This window comes from Pelodiscus sinensis, chromosome 16 (assembly GCF_049634645.1).
Source record: "Pelodiscus sinensis isolate JC-2024 chromosome 16, ASM4963464v1, whole genome shotgun sequence".
NCBI lineage: Eukaryota > Metazoa > Chordata > Testudines > Trionychidae > Pelodiscus > Pelodiscus sinensis.
This window is the reverse complement of record NC_134726.1, coordinates 39,975,825-40,002,543: the sequence shown is the minus strand read 5'-3', so window position 1 is coordinate 40,002,543 and position 26,719 is coordinate 39,975,825. Positions and strand designations below refer to the sequence as shown.

At 51.3% G+C, this 26,719-nt stretch overlaps 1 protein-coding gene across 1 annotated transcript in view; it reads right to left on the bottom strand.

The window, feature by feature from the left end:
• Positions 1-8,985: 8,985 nt before the first annotated feature.
• Positions 8,986-26,719, bottom strand: part of COG7 (component of oligomeric golgi complex 7) — a 32,103-nt gene continuing 14,369 nt past the window's right edge. The window contains exons 9-17 of the mRNA XM_075899944.1: positions 25,331-25,485; positions 23,788-23,904; positions 22,593-22,658; positions 21,030-21,216; positions 19,711-19,851; positions 18,379-18,462; positions 16,352-16,466; positions 14,290-14,433; positions 8,986-12,717 (exon numbers count right to left, since the gene is read on the bottom strand). Coding sequence (XP_075756059.1) covers positions 12,551-12,717; positions 14,290-14,433; positions 16,352-16,466; positions 18,379-18,462; positions 19,711-19,851; positions 21,030-21,216; positions 22,593-22,658; positions 23,788-23,904; positions 25,331-25,485 — 1,176 coding nt within the window. The 3' untranslated portion in view covers positions 8,986-12,550. The remainder of the gene's footprint in view (positions 12,718-14,289; positions 14,434-16,351; positions 16,467-18,378; positions 18,463-19,710; positions 19,852-21,029; positions 21,217-22,592; positions 22,659-23,787; positions 23,905-25,330; positions 25,486-26,719) is intronic.

Here is a 26,719-nt window from a genome sequence, read left to right as displayed (position 1 = left end):
CCAGACGGCAGCCTGTTCTCCACACACGCCTCTGCCCAGCTAGCTGGCAAGTAACAGAACCGGCAGGACCCCACCCATGCCATCTCTCTCTTAGGTCCTCTCAACCTTTCTGCCTTCAAATAACCAGCAGTATAAACAGCAACCTGCTCCAGACAAGTTGCTGGCTGCTTGCTGGAGCCCTTATCCTTTTTGTTTGTGTTCCTATGCTCACTGCTCTGGTTTCTTGTGACTTGTTTCCTGCAGATGGCACATTTGTTAATATATGTTAGAGGTAAACAGTTCAGATTCCAATAAAGATGCAGGCACATCTACCAGGGGGAGGGGCGGCTCACTTAACAGTATCCTTCTTAGCAGAACCCCCAGCGATCAGTACTGTTTCCTGGTGGCAGAGTGAGCCACTGCTGGTACAGGTGAGGGCTACATACGGTGAAGATTTGGCTCAAGCTTCCCTAGGCAGCCAGCTCTGCCGCTGCAGCAGCATTACTTAGCCCTGTGGTTCCAATTTGCAGACAGCTCCCAGGAGCTGGGGTTGCTATTATCGAATCAAATCTCCACAGGGCAAGTGAGCCTGGATCCCGCACGGATGGCCCAGCTGTGAACCACTTCCTTGTGAGGTAGTAGCAGCTCCGTCCCACTGCCCCTCAACCAAGCAGCAAGTCTAGTTGATAGGTTTCCAGAACTTCAGGAGAAGACAAGTCCTGAGACAGGGTACAAGCAGTCCTGAGGACTGTCCCCAGCTCAGTATTCCCAGCTGCGTGGCCATGGGTGAGTTATCTATACCCCTACCTGTAAAGCTGGGCTAATACGGTCTCACATACCAGAGTGCTGGTGAGGCTGCTGAGATTCACAGCTGAGAATTGCTGTCAAAGCGCAGTGCTATTAATGAACCACTAAACTCTCAAGTCTCAGGCTGGCTGGAGACTCCATTTCTTCTTCACCCAGCCACTGAAGTGATCATCCTCATGCACAGCAGCACAACTGATGTAACACACACCTTAACAATCACACAATTAAATTACTAGCCCAGCAGGCCCCGGTGGGCGCAGTGCTCAGCACGTCGGTGGGCCCCCGTGTCACACCGATGGCCTGGCGGTAGAACCGTATTGGAAGAAGTCCGTGGTTTGGAATTCTGAATTCTTCCAGCAGCGTTCCAAGCACTAAGCCGTGCAGGCTGGATAATGCTAGCGCACCCAGTGAGAAGGGGCTGCATTCCAGAGGCCCGTCTCCTCCCGTTCCCAGTCCACATTTTGGGTAATGGATTGGGACAGAGGCACAACCCAGTGAACCAGGGCTGACAGTCTATAAAGCACACTGACTGACTGCCGCTCTGCCCCAGCTGGGGCAGCTTCTGAGAGCAGCAACTGAGTGTTTTTTCCTTTCGACATGAGACAGGATTCAGTGAGAATGATTGTAAGTGGGATTAGTGACCCATTCTCTAGGGCCGCAAACTGCCATCAGTTCCAGCTGGGCAGATGCCTGCCCCCACAGAGAGCCTCAGTGGCTCAGAGCAAGCGTCCCCCCCTCAGGGCCGCTGACAAGCTGGGATTTGAAGAGGAAAGCGCTGGCTTTCTTTCCACCGCTGGGCAGTAGCCGCTGGGGGCTCTCTCACCATTAGTTTTCCTCAGGGGAGCCATGTGCAGTCTCCATTTTAAAAGTTTCTACCAGTTAGAAAGTTTTATTTCCTGCATCTACAATGGGGAACCAGCGTGAGCCCGTCCACAGGATGGTTGGGGCAGCTGCTCCAGCCCCATGCTTCAGGGGTATGTGGGGCTAGCACAGCACGGGTCGGCCGCAGCACTACCGGCCCTGCCCCACTCCAGCTCGCAGTGTCACTTGGAACGGGGGGCAGCAGGGGCTTAGGGAAGGGTGGAATGGCATTGGGGGGCAGAGCACAGGTTGGAAGAGGCAGTGTAGGGGCAATGGAGGGTTACTCCAGGTCCTGCATCCCTCTAGGGACGGGCCTGTAAGGAACATGGTTCAGAAAAAACAGTTTATAAAGAAGTAGAAGCTTTCTGATTACACTCACAGAGAGAGAGGAAGAATATAATGAGTAACAACTGAACATAGCACAGAACAGAGGGGACACAAGTTTCCTCATTAAGCCATAGCAGCCCTGACATTCATTTACATCATAATTTTGGAGATTTCTACTTCCAAAATCAAGCACACCAAAGGCCTTCTCCTATATTCACAACCTCAAATTGTTAAATACTTGAGGATACACATTACACTGCAAATCTCTCACATCCCCCTATTGAATGCTTACTAGAGAAGAGCCGGAGAGACAGAAATCTCTGCTTTCACAGACTGCAGGGATAATATACTAAAAATGAACGTGAGCTACAATTTATCATCTGTTCCAAAGTTTAGCATTTACAGTGCCCTGATTTCTTTCTTCCTTTTGTTAGTTGAAGTTATTAGCCACCCAAGGTGTATGCTTAAACAAATACCCTAAAATCTACCAAGATCTACCAAATCAAACAAAGCAACATCAGGAACCAGGTTCCTAAGAATTTTTATGGCTTTTTTCTCTCTACATAAATGAACATTTACTGGAGTCCTATAGCTCAGTTCCTGGCATCACAGAAGTGAAACAGAAATCTCCTAGTCTATCAACCCATGTTCTGATTTCTAACAAAACATGTAGACAGTATCATGAGCTTTCGTGCGCACAACCCACTTCTTCAGAAGTGTCCATTATCATCTAACTTCAGAAGAAGGTTGTGAAAGCTCATAATCCCATCTACATGTTTTGTTCGTCTTTAAGGTAATCCTAGACTATTCGTTGTTTTTTTGAGTTTTTCTAAGGTGGAGGGATTGTTAAACCCAACGGTTCAAAATATCATGAATCAGGTTCCAAAAATGAGATGATTTTTAAATTCTCATTACTTTAAGCCAACGTGAGGACTTTATTCTTGGCCTTCTGAAGTATGAGCCTTTATGGGCCACATTTTCCACTTTCTCTTTGCAAGCTAGATTATAAAAACACATGAACATTTTCACATAAGCATGTAACTCCAGGAGCTGGAGCTCTTAAAAAGCACACACAAAACCATGACATTTGCAGGAAGCAGCTGTTGGTGGGGCATTCTCTATCTAATACAGACCTACTACATTGAACACTGATAGTGCCTCTGTCAGCCCCGGTACCCACCAGGGTGCAAGGAGTAAGGGAAGTAGATGGAAGAGTTTCTCCCATCGACCTCCCATAGCAGAACTGCCGCAGAAATTTGATGTAAGGTACGTTGACTGCAGTTACACTATTCCGATTGCTGGACTTGCATATCTTAAATCAAATTTCTCCCCCAGTGGAGACCTGGTCTAGAAATCACTTCTGCTCTTGATCCACCAGAACCCTGATGAGTTAATCTTTCAGGCATATTCAAGGTCTGCCTTGTTTCTTGGGCTACTGAGGAGGAGCAGGCTGGGGGAGGTCAGTAAATAGTACTGGCAGTCCTTTGTATTGCATTTTCATTTATGGGCTAGAGGCTGAACCTATACTCTGGCACTAGAGAGAGATCTACAAATGCAAAGGAACACATAACTAATGCCACATCATAGCAGTTTGCAAATGAGACAAAACCTGCATGTTCCCAGCTAATCAATACACTGGAAGTGCATTAGCTAGCTCAGGGAGACAGCGTTCATTTTGTCAGATCCAGGGAAAAAGGGCAGATCCAAGATGTATCCATTTTAACCTTCTAGCTGTCCTAAATGCAGGAGATAATGAGAGTAGGTAGTAGACTCTAATTTTCCATATATTGCTCTAGCATTCCTATAACTTCAATTTGCATATCTCATCTAATCACCACCTACAATAAATAATCAGCATTTCAAAAGGAGTCAATGGAGCCATTCTGTCAAACATCTGCCTTGAAAATGTGGCTCTCTCGCTTCCCAAACACACGCGGACCAGCACAGCTCCCACACTGGGTGGAGCAAAGGGGTGAAACTCCACCTCATTTCCACAGGATCAGATTCCCTGTTGTGTGTGAACACTGACTGCGGAGCCAACTCCACAGCAGACTGGGCCTGACCCCAAAACTCTCACCATGCACGGGTGAGCCCACCCCAGCACTCCAGCAGGGTTGAGGCATTTTAGGGCCCCACTATCTGCAGCAGATGCTTAGGGATAATAAAAGAGGAGCCTGCGGTCTGATGCAGTACATGTAATTAACCCGCTTCTCCCTTAAGTTGGTTTGCGCCTTATTCACCTGTGTGCTAGTGCTTGAAGACGACAGAAGCTAACAGCAGATGGAGCCCAGCCTATTCCAGGGAACCAATGATGTTACTTAAGCAGGTGTTGTAAGGAGATCACCTAGCCCTGGGTACATGGAAAGCAAGTAAAAATAACCAGAACTGGCGGCAGGACAGATGAAATGCAGTTAGGAAACCTGCTCAGGACAGCAAGATCCAGTTCTTACAAGAACTGTCCTGGTCCTTTGCTGTTCAGCGCCTCGCTCCCCTCCCACCCAATAAATGGGTCACTTCCTTCATTAGGCGGCGGATGACTCTGCAATGTTCCCTCCTTCACAAATACAGAGTTTCCCTCAAGCCTGACAGAGTGTCACTGTACAGCCCATGAGGCCCCAGTGTGAGAACTGGGTAACCCACCAAAGCTCTGGGGCGGGGCCGGTGCATCCGAACGCCTCTGCAGTAACCCCCACAGACCCCCAAGCTCCAACAGCAGTGGGCACACATTGTCCTCCCCGTGTTACAGGAGTTAGCCCAGGCACAGAGAAGCGATTTGCTTAAAGCACCGAGCAAAAGAACGGGGAGTTGAGAATAAACCCAGGTCTCCCGACTCCAATTCTGGCGTCCAGCCACTGGACATGCCACCCTCAGTCATTTGTAACAGCTGCTCCTTCACTACAGCAAGCAGCTGCTCTAACCCAGAGCCAGGTGCATTCAGAACCATGTAGAAAAGTCTCTTCAGTTTGGCCCCACAATTGCCCCAAGCCTGTACCTCATGCAGCAGCAAAGGAGAGTGCTTAACCCCGGCCGGCTGGCTGCAAAGACAGAAGACGACAGAATCGGTTCCAAAACAGCTGATTAATCAAGTGCCCAGTGTAACATCTTCTAGATCATAGAGGCCTGGCCCAGAAGGGGGGGGGCGCCTTTGGGCACTACTACGAAAGAAACAAACAAGAAAACACACCATCATGCTAAGATCCTGCCCAGACACAAACTTCTGCCACGTTCTCTTTAGTCCTAGCTGGCTGCCTGCAAGGGTTATTTGCTCTGGAAACGGCAACAGCTACAGTCTGGAAACCAAAGGCAAAAAGGAGCCACGCAACTTCTCACTCCTGAGTTACAGAGCAGAGAAAGGCTGGGAAAGGCTCAAATGGTGAGAGATTCACCCTCTCGCAGGACAAATGGGAACAGCATGTTCTCTGCAAGGAGGCGGAAAGTTTACTATTCTAGGCATTGCTGGTTTATAGAGGGTGCTTGACAAACTAATAAAATGAAAAATGTGCCTTAGGTACTTGAGTCAGGGTGTTTACCTGGTTATTTGTCCCAAAGTGATCAATGAGAGCACATGGCACGTAGGTTTGACAGCCACGTGCTAATGGGGAGCTCTGTTGGCCCAGCGAGCAGAAGACTCTGGGCTCCATGGGAGGCTACCAAGCTAAGCTCAGACAGTCGCCTGCTGCCAGCAGCTAGGAAGGGTGGAGGGACAAAACGCAGGGCAAGACGTTTACACTTTATGAAAGCAGCAGGGCACGCAGGAGACGGAGCGGGGAGAGAGGCAGATGTGGGACTGCACTGGAGGGAAGAGGAAGAGGTCGATTTGAGAGCGATCAGCTTAGAGGTAGCCACCAACATACTGGAAATGCGCAAGGGCAGAGGGGCGAGAGGAGGCGGCAGAGGACAGAGCCCTGAGACGGGAGGAAGTGGAGCCTCAAAATGCAAGAGTTCAAGGCAAGTGAGCAAGAGGGGAGTGTCAGGGAAGCCTGGGAGGCAGCGAATCCTGAGAAGAGGATGGTCTGTGCGCTAAGGAGAATGGAACAAGATGCTGACTTGGCTAGAAATCCAGCTGCGAATAGGGAGGGCAGTAACCAGCCGGAAGCGAGTTAAGGAACCAACTGGAGTAGAGAAGCGAGAGGCCAGGAGGTAGCGCGAGGAGAAAGCTGCAGTGGTAACTAGAGCTGAAGGGCAGAGCTGGGGACATTGTCCCTACGTGGGGATGCTAAGAGCCATTTTGAGAGGTTGAGGGAAGGAGCCACGGGTGTGGGATAAGGGGAGGAGCAGGAGTGGAGGACAATAGGCTGGAGATGGCCCAGTGAGCGGAGAGGGGCAGGCTTTGCAGGGGAGGGGCGTGGGCCCCAGCTGGCCAATGTTGCTCCCCCATGTCCAAGTGCTGGAAAGTGGAAGGAAAATGCGGAGAAGAGCTGCCGGGGTTGGAAGCTTAGAGGTCCCCCAGGGTGGGGGAAGGAGGTGGCCTAGCACGGAACAGGCCCCACTCCGTTACAGGACATACGCTTGCAGGAGGCAGGGCCGTGCTCAAGCCTGCGCGTGCGCGTGCACATGCTGCCGGAACGCAAACCAGCAGAGCCCCCCAGCCAGAACACAGGGACCCGGCCACCACTAGCAGCTCCGTGGCCTCAGGACATTCAGAACAAGAATTTGCACACCCTGCTCTGGGGCAGGCTGCAGGGAGCAAACCAGCTCAAACCCCATCGGACTGGTGACTCCCCAGTGGTCTCCACAAACCGGCTCTTCCCTCCAGCTGAGAGGAGAGGCTGCCCCACACACATGCCTAAGGCCCAACTCCTATGGCACAGGTTAACTTCCCCTTATGCAAACGTGGCCAAATCACCAAGGCCTCGGGCCATTTGCATGCTTTGACGCCTTCCCTCTTAGGTGGGCTGTCCGCGAAGAACCCAGGGCCAATCCGCCTGAGCAGACGAGATGGCAGGAGATCCGGTCACCAAGGTCTGCAATTCCCCCCTCCCCGGTGCACACCCAAGCTCTCCCAGATGTGCTTCCCCTGACACAGCTGCAGGGGCAAACGGGGGTTTTGCTTCTGCTTGGTGACCCCCCTGAATGCTGCCTGGTTACACAAGCTGATGGGTGTTTGTGTTGAGGTGCTCAGAGGGCCAGTCCCGGGGGCATGGTCTCAGCAGCACTTCTGACCCTTCTCAGCTGGGTTTAGCAAGACCCTGGCTCCTTTGTGTCATCTGATTTCCCCACATCTTGAGGGAGGGTTCTAGTTCTGCATGCGCCGTACGGGCCCTGGACGCTGCCCGTGGAAGCAGTGGTGCAGAGAAAGAAACACCTGGCTGAAGATCAGGTCCTGGTCTCTGTGCATACACGCTGTGCAATGGAGACGGCTTGCACAGCTGAGAGCGTTGCAAGGTTTTGGTCCCTCAGCCTGTAGCCCCCCCATCAACCCTTCACCAGGGAGCAGGACTACTCAGGAAGACGAGGGCTTTAGAAGCTGCCCCGGGACACTTAGAAGCGGGCTGACAGGAGTTTTGTGAGGGACTTCCCCAGGGGAAGTGTGGGAGGGGGCCACATGCACATAAAACATCTTTAAACCTAAAGCCAAAAGCACCCTGGTAAAAACAAAACATGGCCACAGCGAACGTCTCTCCAGTTCCTTAGACCCAAGGCAGCGTGGAGGATTTCCTGCCCTTTGGGCAGGGGGTACGTATGTGCGTGTGGCTCAAGGAGCGCCTGGCCCTCAGGGACCATGTACAGGCTTTGGAGGCCAGGATGGCTGAACTGGAGGAGCTAAGGGAGACAGAGAGGTACATAGATGAGACTTTCCGGGACACTGTAGAACTGTCAACCCCTGCTCGGATAGCGTCTGTGCTCCTGAGGATGAAAGCCTCCGGGAAGAACAGCAGCCAACTGGAGCAGAGAGAAACGATCCCGTAGTTGGGCACCTCCTTCCGGATGATGTTATGGTATCCTCTCGCACTGAGAATACCTCTCCGGGGGAGGGAACGCCAGTTATTGCCAAGAGACAGGTAATAGTTATGGGGGATTCAATCATTAGAAATAGAGACAGCTGGGTTTGCGATGAATGGGAGAACTGCGTGGTGACTTGCCTGGTGTTAAGACTGCAGGTCTCTCGAGACATCCAAAAAGGGGCTTATGCCTAGCTCCTCCCCAGCGTTGGTGGTCGTGGTACATGTAGGCACCAATGACATAGGGAAAGATAGGAGAGAACTCTTGGAGGCCAAATTTAAGCTGCTAGGTAAGGGTACGTCTACACAAAACACAGTTATTTCAAAATAACAATGTGTCTACACAGCAGTTCCGTTATTGAAAACTAAATTCGAAATAACAGACCGCTTATTCCTACTTCTGAAAACCTATTCCACGAGGAATAACGCCTCTTCTGAAACAGCCGTAGCGTGGACACTCTGCTGCTGCTATTTCGAAACAGCTTCTCCCCACGGCCATTCAAACTAATTACTCGCCAGTGCCTCCTGGGGCTCTAAATCGAGGTAGCATGTCCACATAAGGGAAGCAGGCTTCGGACCAATTTCGAGGCTTCCCTGCAGTGTAGACGCGCTATTTCAAAATAAGCTATTTCAGAGTATTTCTTCCGGAATAGCTTATTTCAAAATGAGTGTGCAGTGTAGACGTACCCTAAGAAATTGATTCTCTGAAATGCTTTTAGTTCCATGCGCAGGGTCAGTTAGACAGGCAGAACTGCAGGGTCTCAATGCTTGGATGAGACGATGGAGCAGGGAGGAGAAGTTTAGATTTAGTAGGAACCAGGGAAACTTTTGGGAAAGTGGAAGCCTGTACAGGAAGGATGGGTATACATCCCCTCAGAACGGGATGCAGAAAAAGCTTCTTGATAGCTTAAACCACTGCTTCTTGGTCCTAGAATCCACAAGAAGAGAGGCAATTCTTGATTTAGTTGCAAGTAGACCACAGGATCTGGTCCAAGAGATGAATATAGTTGGACTGCTTGGCAGCATGGAGCATAAATCATTACATTTAACATTCCTATGGCAAGGAAAACAGGATAGCAACCCAACACTGGCATTTAATTTCAGAATTACACTAAAATAATGAAGCTAGTTAAACAAATTAAAAAGTACAATGCCAAAAATGAAATCCCTGTAAGATGCACGGAAAGTCTGTAAAGACATCCTAATACAGGCTCAATTTAAACATACATCCCCAAAATGCCCTTCTGGCTAAACAACAAAGTAAAGGAAATAGAGTCAAAAAGGCATCCTTTAAAAAGTAGAAGTTTAATCCTAGTAGGGAAAATGGAAAAGAGCATAAACTCTGGCAAAAGAAATGTAAAAATATAATTAAGGCAGCAAAAACAGGATCTGAAAAGACTCAAAACACCACCCATTTTAAATACATCAGAAGTAGAAAGCCTGCTCAACACCCAGAGGGCCACTGGGCAACCTGAAGGCGCTAAGGAGCACTCAAGGACAAGAAGGCTGTTGCGGATAAACTCAATGAATTCTTTGCATCAAGTCTTCCCAGCTGAGAATGAGAAATTCCCAAACCTGAGCCATTCTTTTTCAGTGACAAAGCTGAGGAACTGTCCCAGACTGAGGTGTCGTTAGAGGACATTTTGGGTAAATTAAACTGTAATAAGTCAGCAGGATCAGATGGTATTTATCCAAGAGTTCTGAAGGAACTCACATGTCAAACTGCAGAACTACTAACTGTAGTTTGTAACCTTTGCTACAGAAGCTGGTTTAAATAAAAGGACTGAAGGATCGCTAATGTGATGTCCATTTTTAAAATGGATCCCAGCAATTACAGGCAGTAATTGACTTCAGTACTAGGCAAACTGGTTGAACTTATAGCAAAGAACAGAACTGTCAGACACACAGATGAACATAATTTGTTAGGGAAGAGTCAACTTTTTTGTAAAGTGAAACCATGCTTTACCTATCGACTTAAACTTCCTTAAGGGGGTCACCAAACATGTGGAAAAGGGGGAATCAGTGGATACAGCGTACTTAGATTTTCAGAAAGCCTTTTACAAAGTCTGTCGCCAAAAGCTCTTAAGCAAAGTAAGCCGTCATAGAATGAGAAGCAAGGTCCTTAATTGGCTAAAAGACAGGAAACAAAGGCTAGGTATAAATGGCCAGTTTTCAGAATGGAAAGAGATAACTAGTGGTGTTCTCCAGTGGTCTGTTCTGAATTCAGTCCTATGTAATATGTTCATAAATTATCTGGAAAAAGGGATAAGCAGTGAGGTTGCAAAACTGACAGATGATAAAAACTACTCACGATAGCTAAGAGCCAAGCAGACTGTGAAGAGCTACAAAAGGATCTCTCAAACCTGGCTGACTGGGCAACAAAATGGCAGATGAAATTCAAAGTCGATAAATGCAAAGTGCACATTGGAAAACAATCTCAACTCTATGTATAAAATGATGGGTCTAAATTAACTGTTTGAGATCTCTCAAAAAAGAGATCTTGGTGTCATTGTGGACAGTTCTCTGAAAACATACATTCAATGTATAGTGGCAGTTAAAGCCAACAGAATGTTGGGAATCATTAAGAAAGGAATAGATAACAAGATATCATATTGCCTCTCTATACATCCATGTTATGCCCACATCTTCAAGAGTGTGTGTAGATGTGGTCACCCCATCTCAAAAAGAGAGAAAAAGATTTAGAAAAGGGAGCAATTAAGATTCAGCTTGGAAAGACGCTACTAAGGGGGTGGTATTTGATAGAGGTCTATAAAATCATGACTGGAGTGCAGAAAGTAGATAATGCAATGTTAGTCCTTTTTATAACACAAATTAAATTAATTGGCAGCAGATTTAAAACAAACAAAAGGAAGGATTTTTTCACACAACATGCAATCAAGCTGTGGAACTCCTCGCCACAGGATGTTGTGAAGTCCAAGACTATAACAGGATTCAAAAGAGAGCTAGCTAGATTCATGGTGGTTAGGTCCATCAATGGCTATTAGCCAGGATGGGCAGGGATGGTGTCCCCGGCCTCTGTTTACCAGAAGCTGGGAATAGGTGACAGGGGACGGATATTGACTGCCTCTTCTGTTCCTTCCCTCTGGGGCACCCGGCATTGGCCACTGTTGGCTAGACGGACCTTTGGTCTGACCCAGAATAGCCATTCTCATGTGCTTAGTAAGCGCCTGCCCTCATCTGCATGAATGCGTCTGAGTCAGAACCTCCAGAACTCAAGACAAGGAGAGATCTGTGAAAGGAATCATGATGAATAGTTGCCCCTTTGGCAGAGCATGCGAGAAAATCCAGAGAGGAACGAGCAGAGATGAGGAAAATGCCTCCGTTCTAGCTGGAAAATGAGGGGAAAAGGACAAAGTGCTGGAAGAAAAGAAGAAAATCAACTTTGCAGTGGAGATTTCACTAAGCACACCAGATAAAGGGCACACTTAGCAATTCAGAGGAGGGAAGTTCACTGTCAAATAGATGATTCCATTCTGATAGGAAAGCAGTAAAATCTCAGGGCTGCCACTGCCAGAAACAGAGAGTCTTAATCCCTTTCAGGGACAGCTTGTGCTGAGCATCAAGACACACCTGAATATTTGGGTTGGTTTGCATTCCAGATCAGGACTCCTCTCTTGCCAAAAGAACTGGTTAAATGCTGCAGATGAAGTATCACATTCTTCAACGCCATAGGAGCATTAAAAATAGGCAAGAAAATGGAACCACAGTACAGTCCTAAAGCAGTTCAGACTGACACTGCACTGGGTGAGAGGATCCAGGGAACTTCTTCTAGCACCAACCTCTCCCTACCCCCCAACCTGGCATTTTAAATGTCATCCAAAAATGGTTCCCCACAAGTTGAGCCTCGCAGAGTTTCCCCCAGTGGTGTTTGTATCAACCACGACCTCACATAGCCGAAGTCCCAACAGTGGGATTAGTTTGTATTTTCCCTAATTAGCTCCCAAGGCTCTCACCTGAGTAGTGTCTCTAGATTAGAGAAGCCTTTTCGCAAAGACCCACACATCACCCCTTTATTCATTTCACAAGAAGACTATGACACGGCTACATCCAACTCCTTGGAAAGAATTCACATGGCTTCAGAAGGAAAAAAACATTAATCTCCTGAGAAACAACCTACTCAACTGGTTTTGTCACCAGGGCTTAGCTTGGTCCTGCCTTTTCTGCTAATTGCCCACATGCTACCTTCATGAGATTGTGGATAATGAAAGACTTGAGCAATGGGCCTTGCCTGCGGGTAGCAGAGTCCTCATTTCAGCTGATCCACACTGCACATACCCTGTAATTTCAGCCAGCATTGATTGGACTGCACTACAAAAGCCAGTCATCTTACTGTCACGCGGCATGGTCACTCCAGGCAGCATCAGAACTCGTCACAAGACAACTCTACCTCATCACAGGGAAGTGCGGTGATTAAGACATTTTTCCTTTCCATTTCATAGTTCAAAGCACCCGCAGAGCTCTCCTGACGTTTCCAAATGAAGAAATGTATTAAATGAGATTCAAATAAATTCCTCTTTCCCCCACCCTTGGAGAGTTCATTGGAGAAAAAATTCAAGGGAGGAAATTCAGCTGTCAGACAACAGCTCATCAGCGATGTTTTTCTGGGCTTGGAGTTAATAGTCCAGACTTCTCATGGTGGCGATGGTGCTTGCTAACCTGCGGGGCAAGCTCTTGGCTATTTGCCTGTAGTCTTCTGGTTTGGTCTTCAACAGAGTGACAATGTTCTGTAGTGTCTTAGAAGGCTGAAGGCCGAGGGCATCCATCACATTGATCAGATAATCTACAGAGTGAAGCACAAAATGTACTTAAACAACGGCTACTATATCAACAGCCCCAAAGCAAAGCCACAGAACAGCAGAGCCTCCGTCACAGGGCTCGACAGCAGATGTCTGTCCATCAGCACTAGCTCACAGCACCTGATGAGCGGCTGGAATCTAGCTACATGCCTGGCTTGTATCCTGGCTCGTCAGTGACTGCTTCGCATGATCAGTGATTTTGGGCACAGGACGGGGGCACGCTGTTACATTTTAGTAACTGCACAGACTAATGTGAGAGGACTCAATCGCTTCCATAGTCTAAAACCTTCTACTTCTCTCCCTACCCTTGGAACACCTGTTGGAAAGACCCAAGTGTCCAGGAACACAGGTGATGCGGGGTGAGGAAAGGAAGGGACGAGGGGTCATGTGCCCCCTAACATCGGGGACAGGCAGGGTCAGCCAGCAGCTGGTGGGGAGACTAGTAGGGGAGGGTGTCTGTTTCCTCACCACCCCCCCCCCCCGTCCCCCACTCACTGGCACCAGCAGGCCGAGCAGAGCAATGGCCCACGCTTGCTGCACTCCTTTGGCCATGTCGCTTGGGGGCGAGAGCGCCCCCCATACTCACTCACAGAACCGGAAGGGACCTCGAAGGGTCATCGAGTCCAGTCCCCTGCCCTCATGGCAGGACCCAGCACCATCAAGACCAACCTGCTCTGAAATCTCTCCAGAGATGGGGATTCCACACCCTCCCTAGGCAATTTGTTCCAGCGTTTAACCCCCCTGACAGGTAGGAAGCTTTTCCCAATATCCAACCCAAACCTCCCTGGCTGCAGTTTCAGCCCATCGCTGCTCATCCTGCCCTCAGAGGCCAAGGGGAACCATTTTTCTCCCTCCCTGTGACAGCCTGTTAAATACATGAAACCCGCTCACGTCTCAGTCTGCTCTTTTCTGAACTAAACCAGCCCAGTTCCTTCAGTCTCCCCTCACAGCTCGTGCTCTCCAGGCCTGTCATCGTTCTTGTTGCTCTTCTCTGGACCCTCTCCAGTTTCTCCGCATGAGAAGCGGAGCAATGCGGCAGGCAGAGCAAAGCGAACTGGGGACACTGGGCTGTTTCCCCCGTTGCTGCCAGTGAGCACGAGGGAGGAGCGACCCCTGCAGCCGGTGCCGGCCCTGCCTGTCCCCAGGCCGCACCACTCGGGGAACAGGGAAGAGGTGGGGAGGGTCAGAATCTAGGGCAAAGGCCTGTTGTCCCAGCCCTTCCCTGGGTTGCAGGGGGATGTCACGAGGCCCCCCCTTCACCAGTCGCCTGTCTCCACGAGAGGAGTCTTGCAAAAACATAGTTGCCGGGTCTAACCCTGAGCACTTGGCTTATTTCTCCGGCTTTGCCAGCTGCCATTTCACTCAGCACTAACGGCGCGTGTGGGACTGCGGCCTCAGTGGGGAAGAGTCTTCTCAGCTCTAGTCAGCAGCAACTTCCTCAAAATGCAAGATGCTGAGCAGCTCCCCCTTGGAAAAGGGCAGCAAACAGCCCGTCTGGGAGGTTACTGGCGTGTAGGGAGCCATAGCTGGCTACACAACGTATACTCTGCGCTCACCAATGTCCGTGGCAAGCTGCTTCGCTGAGTGAAGGGTGAGCTCCGGGATCTGCAGGATAACTTCACAGTAGGTCTGCATTGTAGCTCTGGCGATGGAGCCTAGCCAGTAGTCAGCCATGTTGTCCAGCTCAGGTAACTCGTCACCTGAACAGAGAGTTCTCATTAGCCCTCAGAGCCCCAACTCGCCATCTGCCCCAGGGGTGAGTTCTGTGCTAGCTGTTAAAAGGGACAGGGAGCTTAATGTGCAACACTCCAAGTGCTGGAACGCAGACAAAGTGGTTCCTAGACTGGGCTCCGGAGCACAGGGTGGTGGCTGGAGCTAGCTCTGTTCCCGATTACCGGCTGCTATCTCACCCCGAAAGGTGGCTAAATACACGGCACTCTTTCTTCAGGCCACTCTGTCTCACTAAGCCACTGCCACAGGGACGTGAGGCGACCGTGCACGACAGTGGGCTGGGGTCTGGCCAATACGGCGTCTCTACTGCAGACATGGCCCTCCCCTGGAGGAGAGTCCATTAAGCAACAAATGCCCCTGCAGAACACACGCACCCAACGTGTTCCCTGCTCACTGCTACGCACGAGGGGATTGGAAAGCTAAGGAAGCCATTTTAAACATGAAAATACTTTAATGTGACAAAACAACAACATCAAAAGCTAAACACTCGTCATGTTCTTAGCAAACTACGGGAGGAAAAGGTAAAAGCAGCCAGACGAACCTGATTTGTGGGGGGAAGAGTTTTTGGTCGAGCGAAATCAGGGAGCAGATTTCAGACACACAAAAGGAGTGTTTCTTTACACAAAGCACAGCCGACTTGTGGAGCTCTTTGCCAGGAGATGTCATGAAGGCCCAAGTTATAACTGGGCTCTAAAAGGAGGAGGTTTGGATGCACACAAGCCAGGGGAGCTCAGGGAGTCTTGGGCACAGCAGGGAACAGAGAGAAGGTGAGAAGATTTGACAGGCTGCTGCAAGCTTATTAGTCAGCCCCAGAAAAGGGTTATAGGCCATGTTCCCTGTAAACTGTGCAAGGGCAGCCACCCAGGAGAGACTCCAATGCCGCCCAACTGATTAGCGGAGCTCCCACAGCAGCCAGCATGTGTTTCTACGGGTGGTGCACGTCCCTCGGTGCACAGAACACGGGGTGTTGGGCTGGGTCCTGGGGGCCAGAGAGAACACTGGTTATGGGGTCAGAGGGATATCTCGGACAGGCTGATGTTAACCAAAGTGGGGTGAATTTGTTGAAGTGTGACTCTCCCTCATTTCCTAGTTCAGTTAATGACCAGTCTTGGCACTCATGTAGTGCTGTTCACCCAGTGGTTCAGAGCACTTTACAACACTGAGCAGGAAGTATTGATGCTCCCATTTTACAGATGCAGTGACAGAGACAGACAGACATGCAGCTCTCCTGCTTCCCCCAGCACCATCTCTCCACTTGCGTGTCTGCTCTGTGCTATGTAAGGCATGGCTTGTTAGGATGGTCAGATCACACGAGCTTCCGCTAGCTGGACAATGATCCAAACTGCGCGCTCTGTGGACAGTGTTTTTCTCCAACTTAGGTGGTCCGGGGTCAGCCAGAGAGTAGTGCTTATGATGCAGGTTTCCACAGTAACAAGGCTTGGATACAAATAACTAGGACTCAGAGCTAGAACTAAGTGAACACATCAAGTGCGGCTACTGCTGGGATTCAACTCGACCCCCACAGGCAACTAGAGCATTTCACGAGCCCTCACTCTGATCACAAGAGAGTTCCTAGAGAACCAAACGATAACAGACTTAGACCCCCACCATGGGGGCTCATCTTCAGAGCAACTTCCCTCAGTACAGACAGCAACACAGCGTGACCTAAAGCTTGTTTCAGTGACCGTGCTGAAGTTCTCCTCGTTACCTAGGGTCTCGTTGTGAGTACCGATGCGGGACAACTGGAAGGCATTCTACAGTTCTACAGTAGGGTACCATGTCAGCAAGGCAATCGGCCTCAGATGGCTCATCCCCAACACTCATCGCTCTGCAGTGCTAACACACATGCTTCCCCCCAGACTCCTCAGTGACCCAGTCTTGCCCTACCTTGCTCTGGAGGGTAGGGCAGTTTTCCAGCATGTAATGCCAGTTCCAAAGCAGAGTCTTCCTGCGTAACAAATGGCTCGAGGTGAAGTGGGAGGGACATGATATACTGTCCAATCTAGGAGAGACAATAAAGGATTGCAAGAGTGACACTGAGTTACAGATTTGTGCCCTAAGTGGGCACTTCCCCGAAGGTTAGAGAGGGATCCCCATCGACACGGCCTGACCACTGGCCATGGCAGCAGCTCATCAGCGTACACTACACCCGGAAGTGAACTCCAGCTTCTGTTGGAACAGAACCCCCGATGGCCGATGTTAGAAATAAGTGGGGAACTCCCTCTAGCTCAGCAAGGGTGTGTCTGCAGCAGGGCTCCACCGGACATGAACGACGCAAACTGAGCTACGTCAATTGTCTAGCATATTTCAAAACAGCTTCTTTTGAAATTGGGAGCATCTACACAGCACTTATTACGAAACAGAGCCCTCCTCCCCCGCCTTCCCTTGCTCCTTGTGCAACCAGGGTCACAGGAATCGGAGTAAGACTCCAGCTTGACAGTATTTCGACATTCCTTCGAAACAGCTGCCTGCGTGCAGATGCGGACTAAGCTATTTCAAAATAGCGCTAGTTATTCCGAAAGAATGCTGCAGTGTAGACGTGCCCCAAGCTCCCACATCCAACAGGCCAGGCAATTTCAGAATGCCAGCACCAGAGGGGAACGGATCGCCTCCCATGGGCTTGGGCCCTCATGTCGGCAGCACAGCTTGTGCGTGACACAGAGCTGCCCTGGGCGCACCACAGCAAAGAGCAGACGTCCTCCTGTTTGGCAGGTTACACTGGGGTCGAGTGAGCAATCAGCAGCCAGTCGGTCTGAACGACTGAGTCTAGAACGGATCTCTGCACACGGGCACAGGCATTGGCATCACTGCCCCGTCCAACTGAGAGGTGCTAATGAGAGGCAGCAATTGGCAGAGGTTAGGGAATAACCCTCACACAGAGCCGGCCAGGCACCTGGCAAGGACTATCCGGAGAGGCTCCTAGCCTCATCAGCGACAACGTGCAGGGGGCACATGCACTCCCACATCGTGGGCAGGAGGGGCAAGAGGCTGACTAGCAGCCAGCAGGCAGAGTCCTGGGGTGTCCATGGGGACTAGCCAGGGGGAGAGTCTGGCGCCTGTAGCAGGGGTCCAGCCCCACCTCTCTCACAGGCAGCAGCAGGAGCCGTGGAACAAGGCAGCCCCAGCTCTTTGCTCTTCCATCTGCATCACTCGGGGGAAGGGGTGGAATCGCCCTGCACTCGTTAGCAGGAAGCAGAGCAGAGCGGGGGGAGCAGAACGAGCTGGGCCACGTTGCTCCACTTCCCCTGCTGCCAGGAGCTCAGGCTTCCCTGGGCCATTATGGTGAATGCTGGCCAGACCCTTACTGCCAGCGCCAAGTTCGCTACCCCCCCAGGCCACAGTGGTTGGGGGAAGAGGCGGGGCAGGGGCAGAGAGGGGTGGTTCTGGCCCTTCCCCGGGCAGGGAGAAGGTCACATGGCTCCTGGTCTCCCCCGCTGTCACTCCTCACCAGTTGCCCTGGCCAGTGTTCTTTAATATTTTCCAGACATGTGCGGAATAAATATCGGTCTGTGCACTGAGGCATGTGCAGATGTGCACCACCAGCGGAAACCCATGCTGCTGGCTGGGGGTGCTCTGCTAATCAGCTGGGCAGCAATTGACTCTCTGTTGGATGGTTGCCCAAGCACTCAGCTTGCAGGGAACACTGCCCTGGCTGCCACTCACTCTTGGCATCCCAACACCAGAAGCTTCTGCAGCAGCAGGAGAACTGGAGAGGCTGCAGCTACGGAAGGGAAAACGGCCACACTGCGGACGCAAAGCGATCCCAGCCTACAACAGGGACGCCTGTGCTATGTGCTTGGTGGGATTGCTCTGCCATCTGAGTCAGCCTCTCTAACAGCTGCACAACGGGAGAGGTGCCACGAAGGGTAGGTCCAGAGTACGCGCCTCTGCCGACTATCCCCACGAGCGCTTACGTTGCTGATGTATTCAAGAGGAGTCAGACTGAAGTTCGGCAGGTCCTCTGTCAGCGTCTCCCCAATGCCGCCTGAGCTCCAGCCCTAGGAAGGAGCAAATGAATTCTTTTCACAGAACTGTCTGAATGCTGAAGACACAAATCCCAGCAGATGACGTGGAGGGGTGGGTCTGTTTGGGCTCCCCACCGACACAAGAGCACGGTTGAAAGGACGTTCACATCTGAGTAAGGAGAGAAACCCCCAGAGACGTGAAGGCATCCGAGAGAGGCAGCGAGGGCGTGTTAGCAGCGTTCCACCCCTCTAATTTGTTGTGTCTCTGGGCGGAATGACTTTCGCTGTAAGTGCCAATACGGAGGGGATGTATCGATCACGTAACGAGTCCCTGCACACGGATAGCTTATGGCAGGGCTGGAGCTGAGGGGTTGGGATGAGAGCTCTAAACTGGGGCTCCGGGCTGGGCAGGCAGTTGGGATGTGAGAAAAGTCAAGGACTCTGGCTGGGGGGGGGAGGACTTTGGGGGGCACTAGGGATGAGGGGTTTGGTGTGCAGGAGGGGGCTCCAGGGTGGGGCCAAGGGATTTGAAATACAGACGGAGCTGTGGGTTGAGGCGGGGTTTAGGGTTCCAGAGGAGGCGTGGGCTCTGGGGTGGGCCTGGAAATGGGGGTTTGGGGATGCAAGAGGCAGTCTGGCTATGGGGAGGAGCTCAGGCCTGGGGCCTGGGATGATGGATTTGGAGGATAGGAGATGGCTGTGTTGGGGTGCAGGATGTAGGGGCTCAGGTTTACCTAGGCGGCTCTGTGCCCCAGGAGGATGAGGGGAAAGGCTCCATGGCGTGCTACGCGCACTGCTCTTGCCCAAAAGCAATGCCACCCCAGCTCCCATTGGCCAATGGGGGACAGAGCCAGTGTGCAGAGCCCCAGAGCCCCCCAACTGGGAGCCAGAGCTGCTGCTGGCCACTTCCCTGCCAGCCCCAGCACAGAGCTACTCTAGCAGCAGCAGCAGCTCTGTACTGGGCCCAGAGGAGGGACGCCTGCCCTCTACCTCCCTGCCGCTCCCAGCTGGGGCTGCTCTGCGCTGAGGCTGGGGGAAGGTACCCCTACCCTCTGGGACTAGGGCTCCCTCTCTCCCGGCCATGGCAGCTTAGGGAGTGGTATCTCTCCTTGCTGCAGTCCTGAGTCCCTCTGCATGGGGCTTAATAGGAAACTGCGTGGCTGTGCAGCTTAGAGGGAACTTTGTTCACTAGTCCCTGGCGCCTATGAAGCGTGAGGAGATAGCCATGCCGGACCTCCCCACTAGCTGTGCTGGATCAGTGGAATCATCAAGGGAACTTACCTCCATCTTGGAAATCAGTAAGAGCTGCTGCTTGATGCGAAGGAAAACAGAGTCAAATGCCAACTGGTGTGCTAGCTGGTTGAGGTGGGTGAGGGCAGCTCGAGATGCAGACAGCAGGTTGTGGTTACTCGTCCCTTTCTCCTAGCACAGAAGGGAATGGGGACACACGGATGTGCTAAGCTGATCCTAGGAGGCCTCGGTTAAAATATTAGAAAGGCAGGCTTTGAGTGGGCGCAGCACAAAGGGTGCAGAGCATTACCTCCCCTTCCTACCCAAGGGGCAGGAAAGGGTGGCACCGGGCCAGCACGGAGGGGAGCACGGCTCTACCTGCTGAAAGGTGGAAGAGCTGCCACTGCAGTGTGCACTCCCCACAAGCAACTGTGGCTGAGTCTCAGCGCTCCCGCACAGCAGCATGCCCGCCCTCTGCACGCCCCACGCAGTACAAATCCAGGCTCGCTAGCCACAGTCCAGCCAAGAGTCTCTCCGGTCCGCCAAACTCCTTTGGCAACAGCACAGAGGTTTGGATGCTCTCTGCCAGGCAATCACTACAAGAAACCTTGGATAACAGACTCCATTTGCTCACCAGAGCTCTTAGGAAGCCACAGAGATGAGGAGGAGGAATACAAACATGACCTTTAGATGACCGTGGTCAAAGGGCACAAGCAACTACCCTGCTGTGAGGCATCAAGGACTGGCTTTGCATAACGCTGATTCGGAGAAGGCTGAACACTGAAAACATGACTAGTTTTTCTACACAGGTCAAATGCGTAATGTTGAGGATAGAGCTGCACGAGTTACATGTAACGTAAGTGCTCAGAACACCCTGGGAAAAGGAAGACGACAGAACAAAGAGCCTTCGCTTTATTATTACCAGCGATCTAATGAAGGCAAACATGCATAACTAAGATCTGTGGTGAAGATAAGCGGAGTCGCTGTACCCTGCTCACACAGGCACGGATGAACGCACATGCAGAATTACAGTTCAGGATGGGTTCACCAGCAGAGTGCAACTTGCTGAGAAAGTCTTGGAAAGACAATGACCACACCTGGAGCTCAAGGTGGCCCTCAAACACAACTTTCCATTGCCCTTGCCTTAGGAGATCTCATCCGCACACAAGCAGAGCTCCGTGCGTCTCTGAGGAGGAGGGAGCCCAGAGCCTCCCGGCTGCGGACATTTCATTCTTTAGGGACTGGCTGTGTCGGGAGGACTTGGAACACTCCTCCCAGTCAAACAGGCCGGTTTTATGGAGGCAACGCAGTGGCCCCAACTGCCAGAGTGTCCTGGCACCGAGGTGCCCCGAGCAGCACTGCGCTCCTACCTTCAGGGTGTGGAGTGTTTCCATGAGGCTGGCGTACTCGGACGGCGTCTCCTTAAGGAGGTAATTGAATTCCTGCCAGGGGTTCTTAACTGAGCTCTTCTTCTCTGCAGAGGGGGCATCCTGAAAGCCAGACAGACTACAAGGGCTGTAGGAGTCCAACAGATACTTCCCAGCGCTGGATAAAATCCTGGAACCAACCAACACGACTGAAAGTTACGAGCACACGGCACTAACGCTGGCCCTGGGCTGCTCCAAGTGGAATCCTGAGCTTCCTCCATGGCGCCTGCCCCAGCCTAGCCTGGAATCTCCTCCCATGTCCCTGATGAGGAGCATCACCAGCTTTCCTGACACACCAGGCTCCAGCTTGAGAACTGAGCAGAGAGCAGGTCTAGCAGGGCCCCTGCCCTCCAGAGTTTTTTTCCTTTGACAAACAAATGAAGCAGCCTCTACCCGGCCCTGTGGTTAGTCCACTCGGCCCTACCAAGTTGCACACCCTCCCTCCCACAGCGGGCAGAAATGGTAACAGGTGTGCTCCCTGGTGACCCCCCCACCCTTTGCCCCAGCAGCCAATCCTGGAGCATCAATCCCCGAGAGCGCTCTCCGTGCCCCAAGGAACGTCTCAGCAAGAAGGTGGCCGTTCCACAGACAGAGCTAGCTGCAGCAGGAACTTGCTTCCAAGTGGCAGCGGGAGGGCACGCTGCAGCTCCAGGTATCTGTTGGGACTCTAGTAATAAGCCTGCAACATGCCGCAATCTCCAAAATCCAAACTCAGGACGGGAGACAACCCAGCCACAAACCCATTCCTACCCTTGAAGGGCGAAGAGCTGGGGCAGCCTTGAACAGCGGCCCTGGCCTGCTCCCCCACAAGCCACTCTTTCAACACTGCAACTCCCCTTCCCATTGGCTGGGGATTTACAGACGCCCTGAGGAACGAGCAGAAGCCCCAGCTCCACAGGACATGCTCTGGGTGTAGCCTGATTATTTACCTAGCTCCTGAATCTCCTGAAACGTGGACTTGTCAATCAACTGCTCATCAGAACTTCAGCAGCTTCCCACCTGCAGCAGGTGGAAACTTTACTGGCTGCATTTCCTGCCTCCCTGGGATAGCTGTGAGGACCTCAATTCCACACAGCAAAGTATCTAAACTCCCTCACTCTGCCAGCACCTGCTCTTACTCCAGCCAGCCCTCTTTAGAAAGCCCGGCTTTGTTTTATTATCCCATCACATGTCAAGCTATTTCCTCCCTTAGAGACCGTTATTGCACATTTGCATCTCGACCGAGGAGACCAAGGTGGCCAGACTGTGTCACTACTTTTCCACATAGGGCAGGCAGACATAGCCCCATGTGAATCTGAACTAGCTGGGTCCCATCCGAGACCCACCTGTCTGATGTCAAACCCCCTTTAAAGCAGATCGTACTGGAGGCCTAGAATATGGCATGTCCCTTCCTTGAGCGTTCCGGAAGTTCATTGGCCCTTGCACTCCTGCAGCCTCCGTGCAGACGGAGCACCTCTGAATTAGCTAGACTCATACAGATTGCATGGTAACCCCAGCATTTCCTACCTGTTTGCTAGCTGCTGCTCAAAGTCCCCACACTGCCGAAGGAGCTCACCACAAGTAGCTATTATCCTGGGAGGGAACACAACAAAACACTGTGAAACTGGAGTAAGCAGCACAAAGGTCCCAGTGTCTCCCTCACACCATCTAGCCTTAGTACACAAGTCTCCTGGAATAACGTTCATCACTGGATGACTAGCGGGCGCTCTCCCCGTGGCAGCAATAACTCTGTCAGGTTGGCAGTTAACTTGATGCTCATATCTTCACTCTCTCCTAGTGGTGTTGCCATGTAGCCAGGTCTGCATGCACTCATCTCCGCAACACTTCTCCCATGGCTCCAACTGGGGCAGATGTAGTGGCTGCTACTAGTGCCAGTGATGTGCCCTGCTCTGAGCAGAACTAGTCAATGTAGCATTTAAACTGCCAATAGCCACCTAGAGCTCAATCTATACTAGCACTCCCACTAACTTAGATGCCAGGCAGTCATAGCCCCATGTGAATCTGAACTAGCTGGGTCCCATCAGAGACCCACTTGTCTGATGTCAAACCCCCTTTAAAGCAGATCACACTGGAGGCCTAGAATATGGAATGTCCCTTCCCTGAGCGTTCCGATGGTTATGGCCTGAAACACACAGACTCCAGGTTCCAACTGCCTTGGGGTTTGTTAGGGTTTTCAGAACTTAGCAAGTCTCCATTCTACTAAGGAGATGCTTTGGAAAATCTCCCCCTTCTCCCCAAGAGCCTGGCTGTGAAGCAGCTGTCAGGTTAGGAACATTCCCACAACAGCAACTATACTCCCTAGAGGGGTTGTTTGCATGGGAAGACATCAGAGAGCTTTCATATAGCTGTTGCCACAGACGAGTCCATTAGTTAACTTCAGCTCTGCTCGGAACTGACAGACCAAGGGTGGGCAAAGAAACTCAGCATTAGCCAAAGGTACAAAAAGAACAAAGTTCTAAGCCCTGGCGAACGGGAGCGGGGATTCTTCACACTTCTGGGAGGGAGTCTTAAGCAACAACGAAAAAAAAGTTAAAATACCGTAGCCCAAGAAAACCGGGTGTAATAATGACCTCTTCTGCCCCCTTCCATTTTCACCTAAAAACCTGCTTGATCTCAGGACCAAAGGCCATGGTGCCATTTCTCAAGAGGCCTGTTTTCAGTGTGCGCTGCACCATGAACCTGGCTCACACTGTCACGTTACCGGATAGAGTTTTGAAATGCAGTCCAGTCTTCCTGGAAGAGGGAGTCTGAGGGGATATCATCCAGTTTGCACTTCTTTCTTATGGACTGCACAGTAGTAGTGAAGTCAGACACATACCTACGTAAAAGAGACGGAGCAAAGGACAATGAAATAAGACCTCAGGCTATGAGCAGAGCGCTTCATCCCAGGCAAAGAACCAAATGCACTGGAACAAAGAGGAGCACAAAGGAGATATTCCGTGCTCTGTGCCAACCCCTCCAACATTGCAGGCTAGAAGTGGCAGGTCCAGGCCTAATGTGGAGGTAGGGTGGCACCTAGAGCACCAGTGAGAGCAGCCTGAAGTCATAGTATAGCTTTGCATCTAAGGAACTCGGGTCCATTGTGATCATGCAGGTCTGAGCAGGGCACTTCTGCCATTACTAGCGCGACTACATAAGAACATAGCATCTCTTCTAGAACAGCGGAGCCAAAGTCTGATGCTACTGCTGCTTTCACACCTCTCGTTCCACCAGTACTGCTTTCCCCCGCTCGCAGAACAGGGCTCTTCCCCCCAGAACCAATATTGCTCAGACACCGAGGCTTAGTTTATGCAGGGTTAGTAGCTGCCTTGGCCCAGGGCAAAAAAGGATAAATAGAGGAAATCAGTACTGGAATGCTGTCAGAGATGGAACTATATAATAGATTTAATAAGGAAAAATACATTGCCTTTAATTACTGCTGCTCATTACGCTCCAAGGAAGCTATGCAGCAAATACCACAAGTGGAAGGTCACTTGTGCACCTCAAATACACGTTTCCCACTGAGGTGTAAGCTCTCCTGCCAAACGTGCCTCTCCCATTAGGAAAGTGGTTCTTTCCCAGAAGTGCTTTGAAGCACTTTATCAGTGAAAATTCAGACCAATGGTAGCTATGGGGAGTTTTACGCCCGTCATGTTTCACTTCCATTTTTCATGAAACAAACAAGTTGGGGCCTCTTCTTGACTGAGTTGAGTGGCAGAGCACAAGGGAAGGGATTATGCTGAACACAAGCTGTGACAACCAGGGATGTCAAATTTCAAGTAATTAACTAATCGAACGGTTGATGGGATTTCCATCGACTATTTGATTAGTCAATAAGGACTAGTGTGTTTCAGCCCCTGAAATGTACAAAGATTGAAATGCCGTGTGGAGCCTGGGCCGGTGGGGAGTCCCGCTGACCCCAGGCTCCACGCGGGCACTTCTGCTTTGAAATGTGCAAGAGCCCCAGTGGGGACCTTGTACACTTCAAAGTTGGAACGCTGCTGCTGCGCCCTTTCTCCCCTCCTCCCCCGCCCCGAGCTGGAGGGAACCCACTTTTAAGCCAGCTCCCGCCAGCATCTTTGTGATAGAGGCAGCAAGGGGGAGAAGCGACTAGTCGACTATCCAATTAGTCACTTTCATCCCTAGCGTCAACAGAAACATGGCATTATCACAAACCGAAGTCCTCAGGCTCCCCCCCGCTGCATTCAGAGCCACCATGCACTGACTCGCCAGGGGTCAGTTCATTTACACCAAAAATGTCTTACTTTTTGAACAGAGCTTTCAGTGCCTTGAGAAGCCCACAAACACCCAGCCCATCGGTGAGTTTAATGCAGTTGTCGATGGCTCCAGAAGCCAGACTGAAGAGTTTGTTCACCGAGTGGTTCAGTTCCTGGACACAGTCAATTACTTCCCAATGCTCCTGGACAACAAGAAATACACAGGTCGATCCCAAGCCTCCTTCCACTAGTGTCCCTGCAGCACTACACCGTACCAGGCCTGTCTGTTAGCTACACGCTAGGACGGGGTGGGCAATCAGACAGCGGCGGTTCACAGGGCTAGCCCCCGGTGGGCCACTGTGGCTATATTTCCCTGCGCCTCCCCCGGTATGGATGGTGATTTGCAGCCATTAGGAGCTGCAATCCCCTGTACCTGTGGAGCTGCAGGGAACTATGGCAGCGTGGGGGCCCACCCAGGGCTAACCCTGGCAGACTGGATCTAGCCCACGGGTGCTGGGATTTGCCCACCCCTGCACTAGGATCACACACTCTAGTTGCTGTAACACCCAGACTGGCAAGGGGGATACGTAAACCAACACGGATCCCTCCCCCTCAACATCTAACTGTGGAGTTCTCTGAGGCTAGCAGTCTCCTTTGTTTGCATCTCTGCGTAGGAGGCTGAAAGTCAGGCTACCCTCTCCTACTCCCATCGCCACTCCAGACGAAGGCACTGACCGACCCTTCCTGCAGGACAGCGTCTCTCAACCTTTTTTGCTCCCAATCCCTTTTGGGCTTTGTAAGAAAAAAGACTGATCCCCTTGCTCAGCTGGAGTCCGAGCCCTGCCGTTCAAGGCTGGAGGCTGGGCCCAGGGCTGAAGCATGTAATTTAGCTTCACAGGGCCCAGCCTGCCACTTCCTAAAGCCGGCCCAGCACTTGCAACCCCCAGGCTGAGAAACACTGCTAAAGGAGATCCTTCCACAGGGAACTCCCTGCCCCTCTCCCACCCATGCAGTCTATGGTAAGAAAACAACAGAGGAGGCAGGAATTCTCACAGCTAATCTATGTAACTATCCGTCATTGTTGCCTCCTTGCAGTGGTTTGGTATCCCCACCTCCTACAGCTTAAGAATTTGGGGCAGAGACCATCTTCTAGTCTGTACAGTGCCTAGCACAATATCCCACCTCCGCTCACCCCGACTGAAGGACACATATACCAAAGACACAAGGCGATCTCAGAATTAAGCCGCAGGTTTTCTTCCTTGTTTCTAATAACCTCTTGGGGGCTTGAAGCTGAGTGATTATCACAAAGGTTTCCCCTGCATTGGATGCACAAAGCACCGGTGACTGGAGGATTGCCCGGGAGCAGGCAAAGGTGCTGGAATTAATTTTATAACTTACGTGACAACAGCAAGATTTAATTAAAACAAAGATATCAAA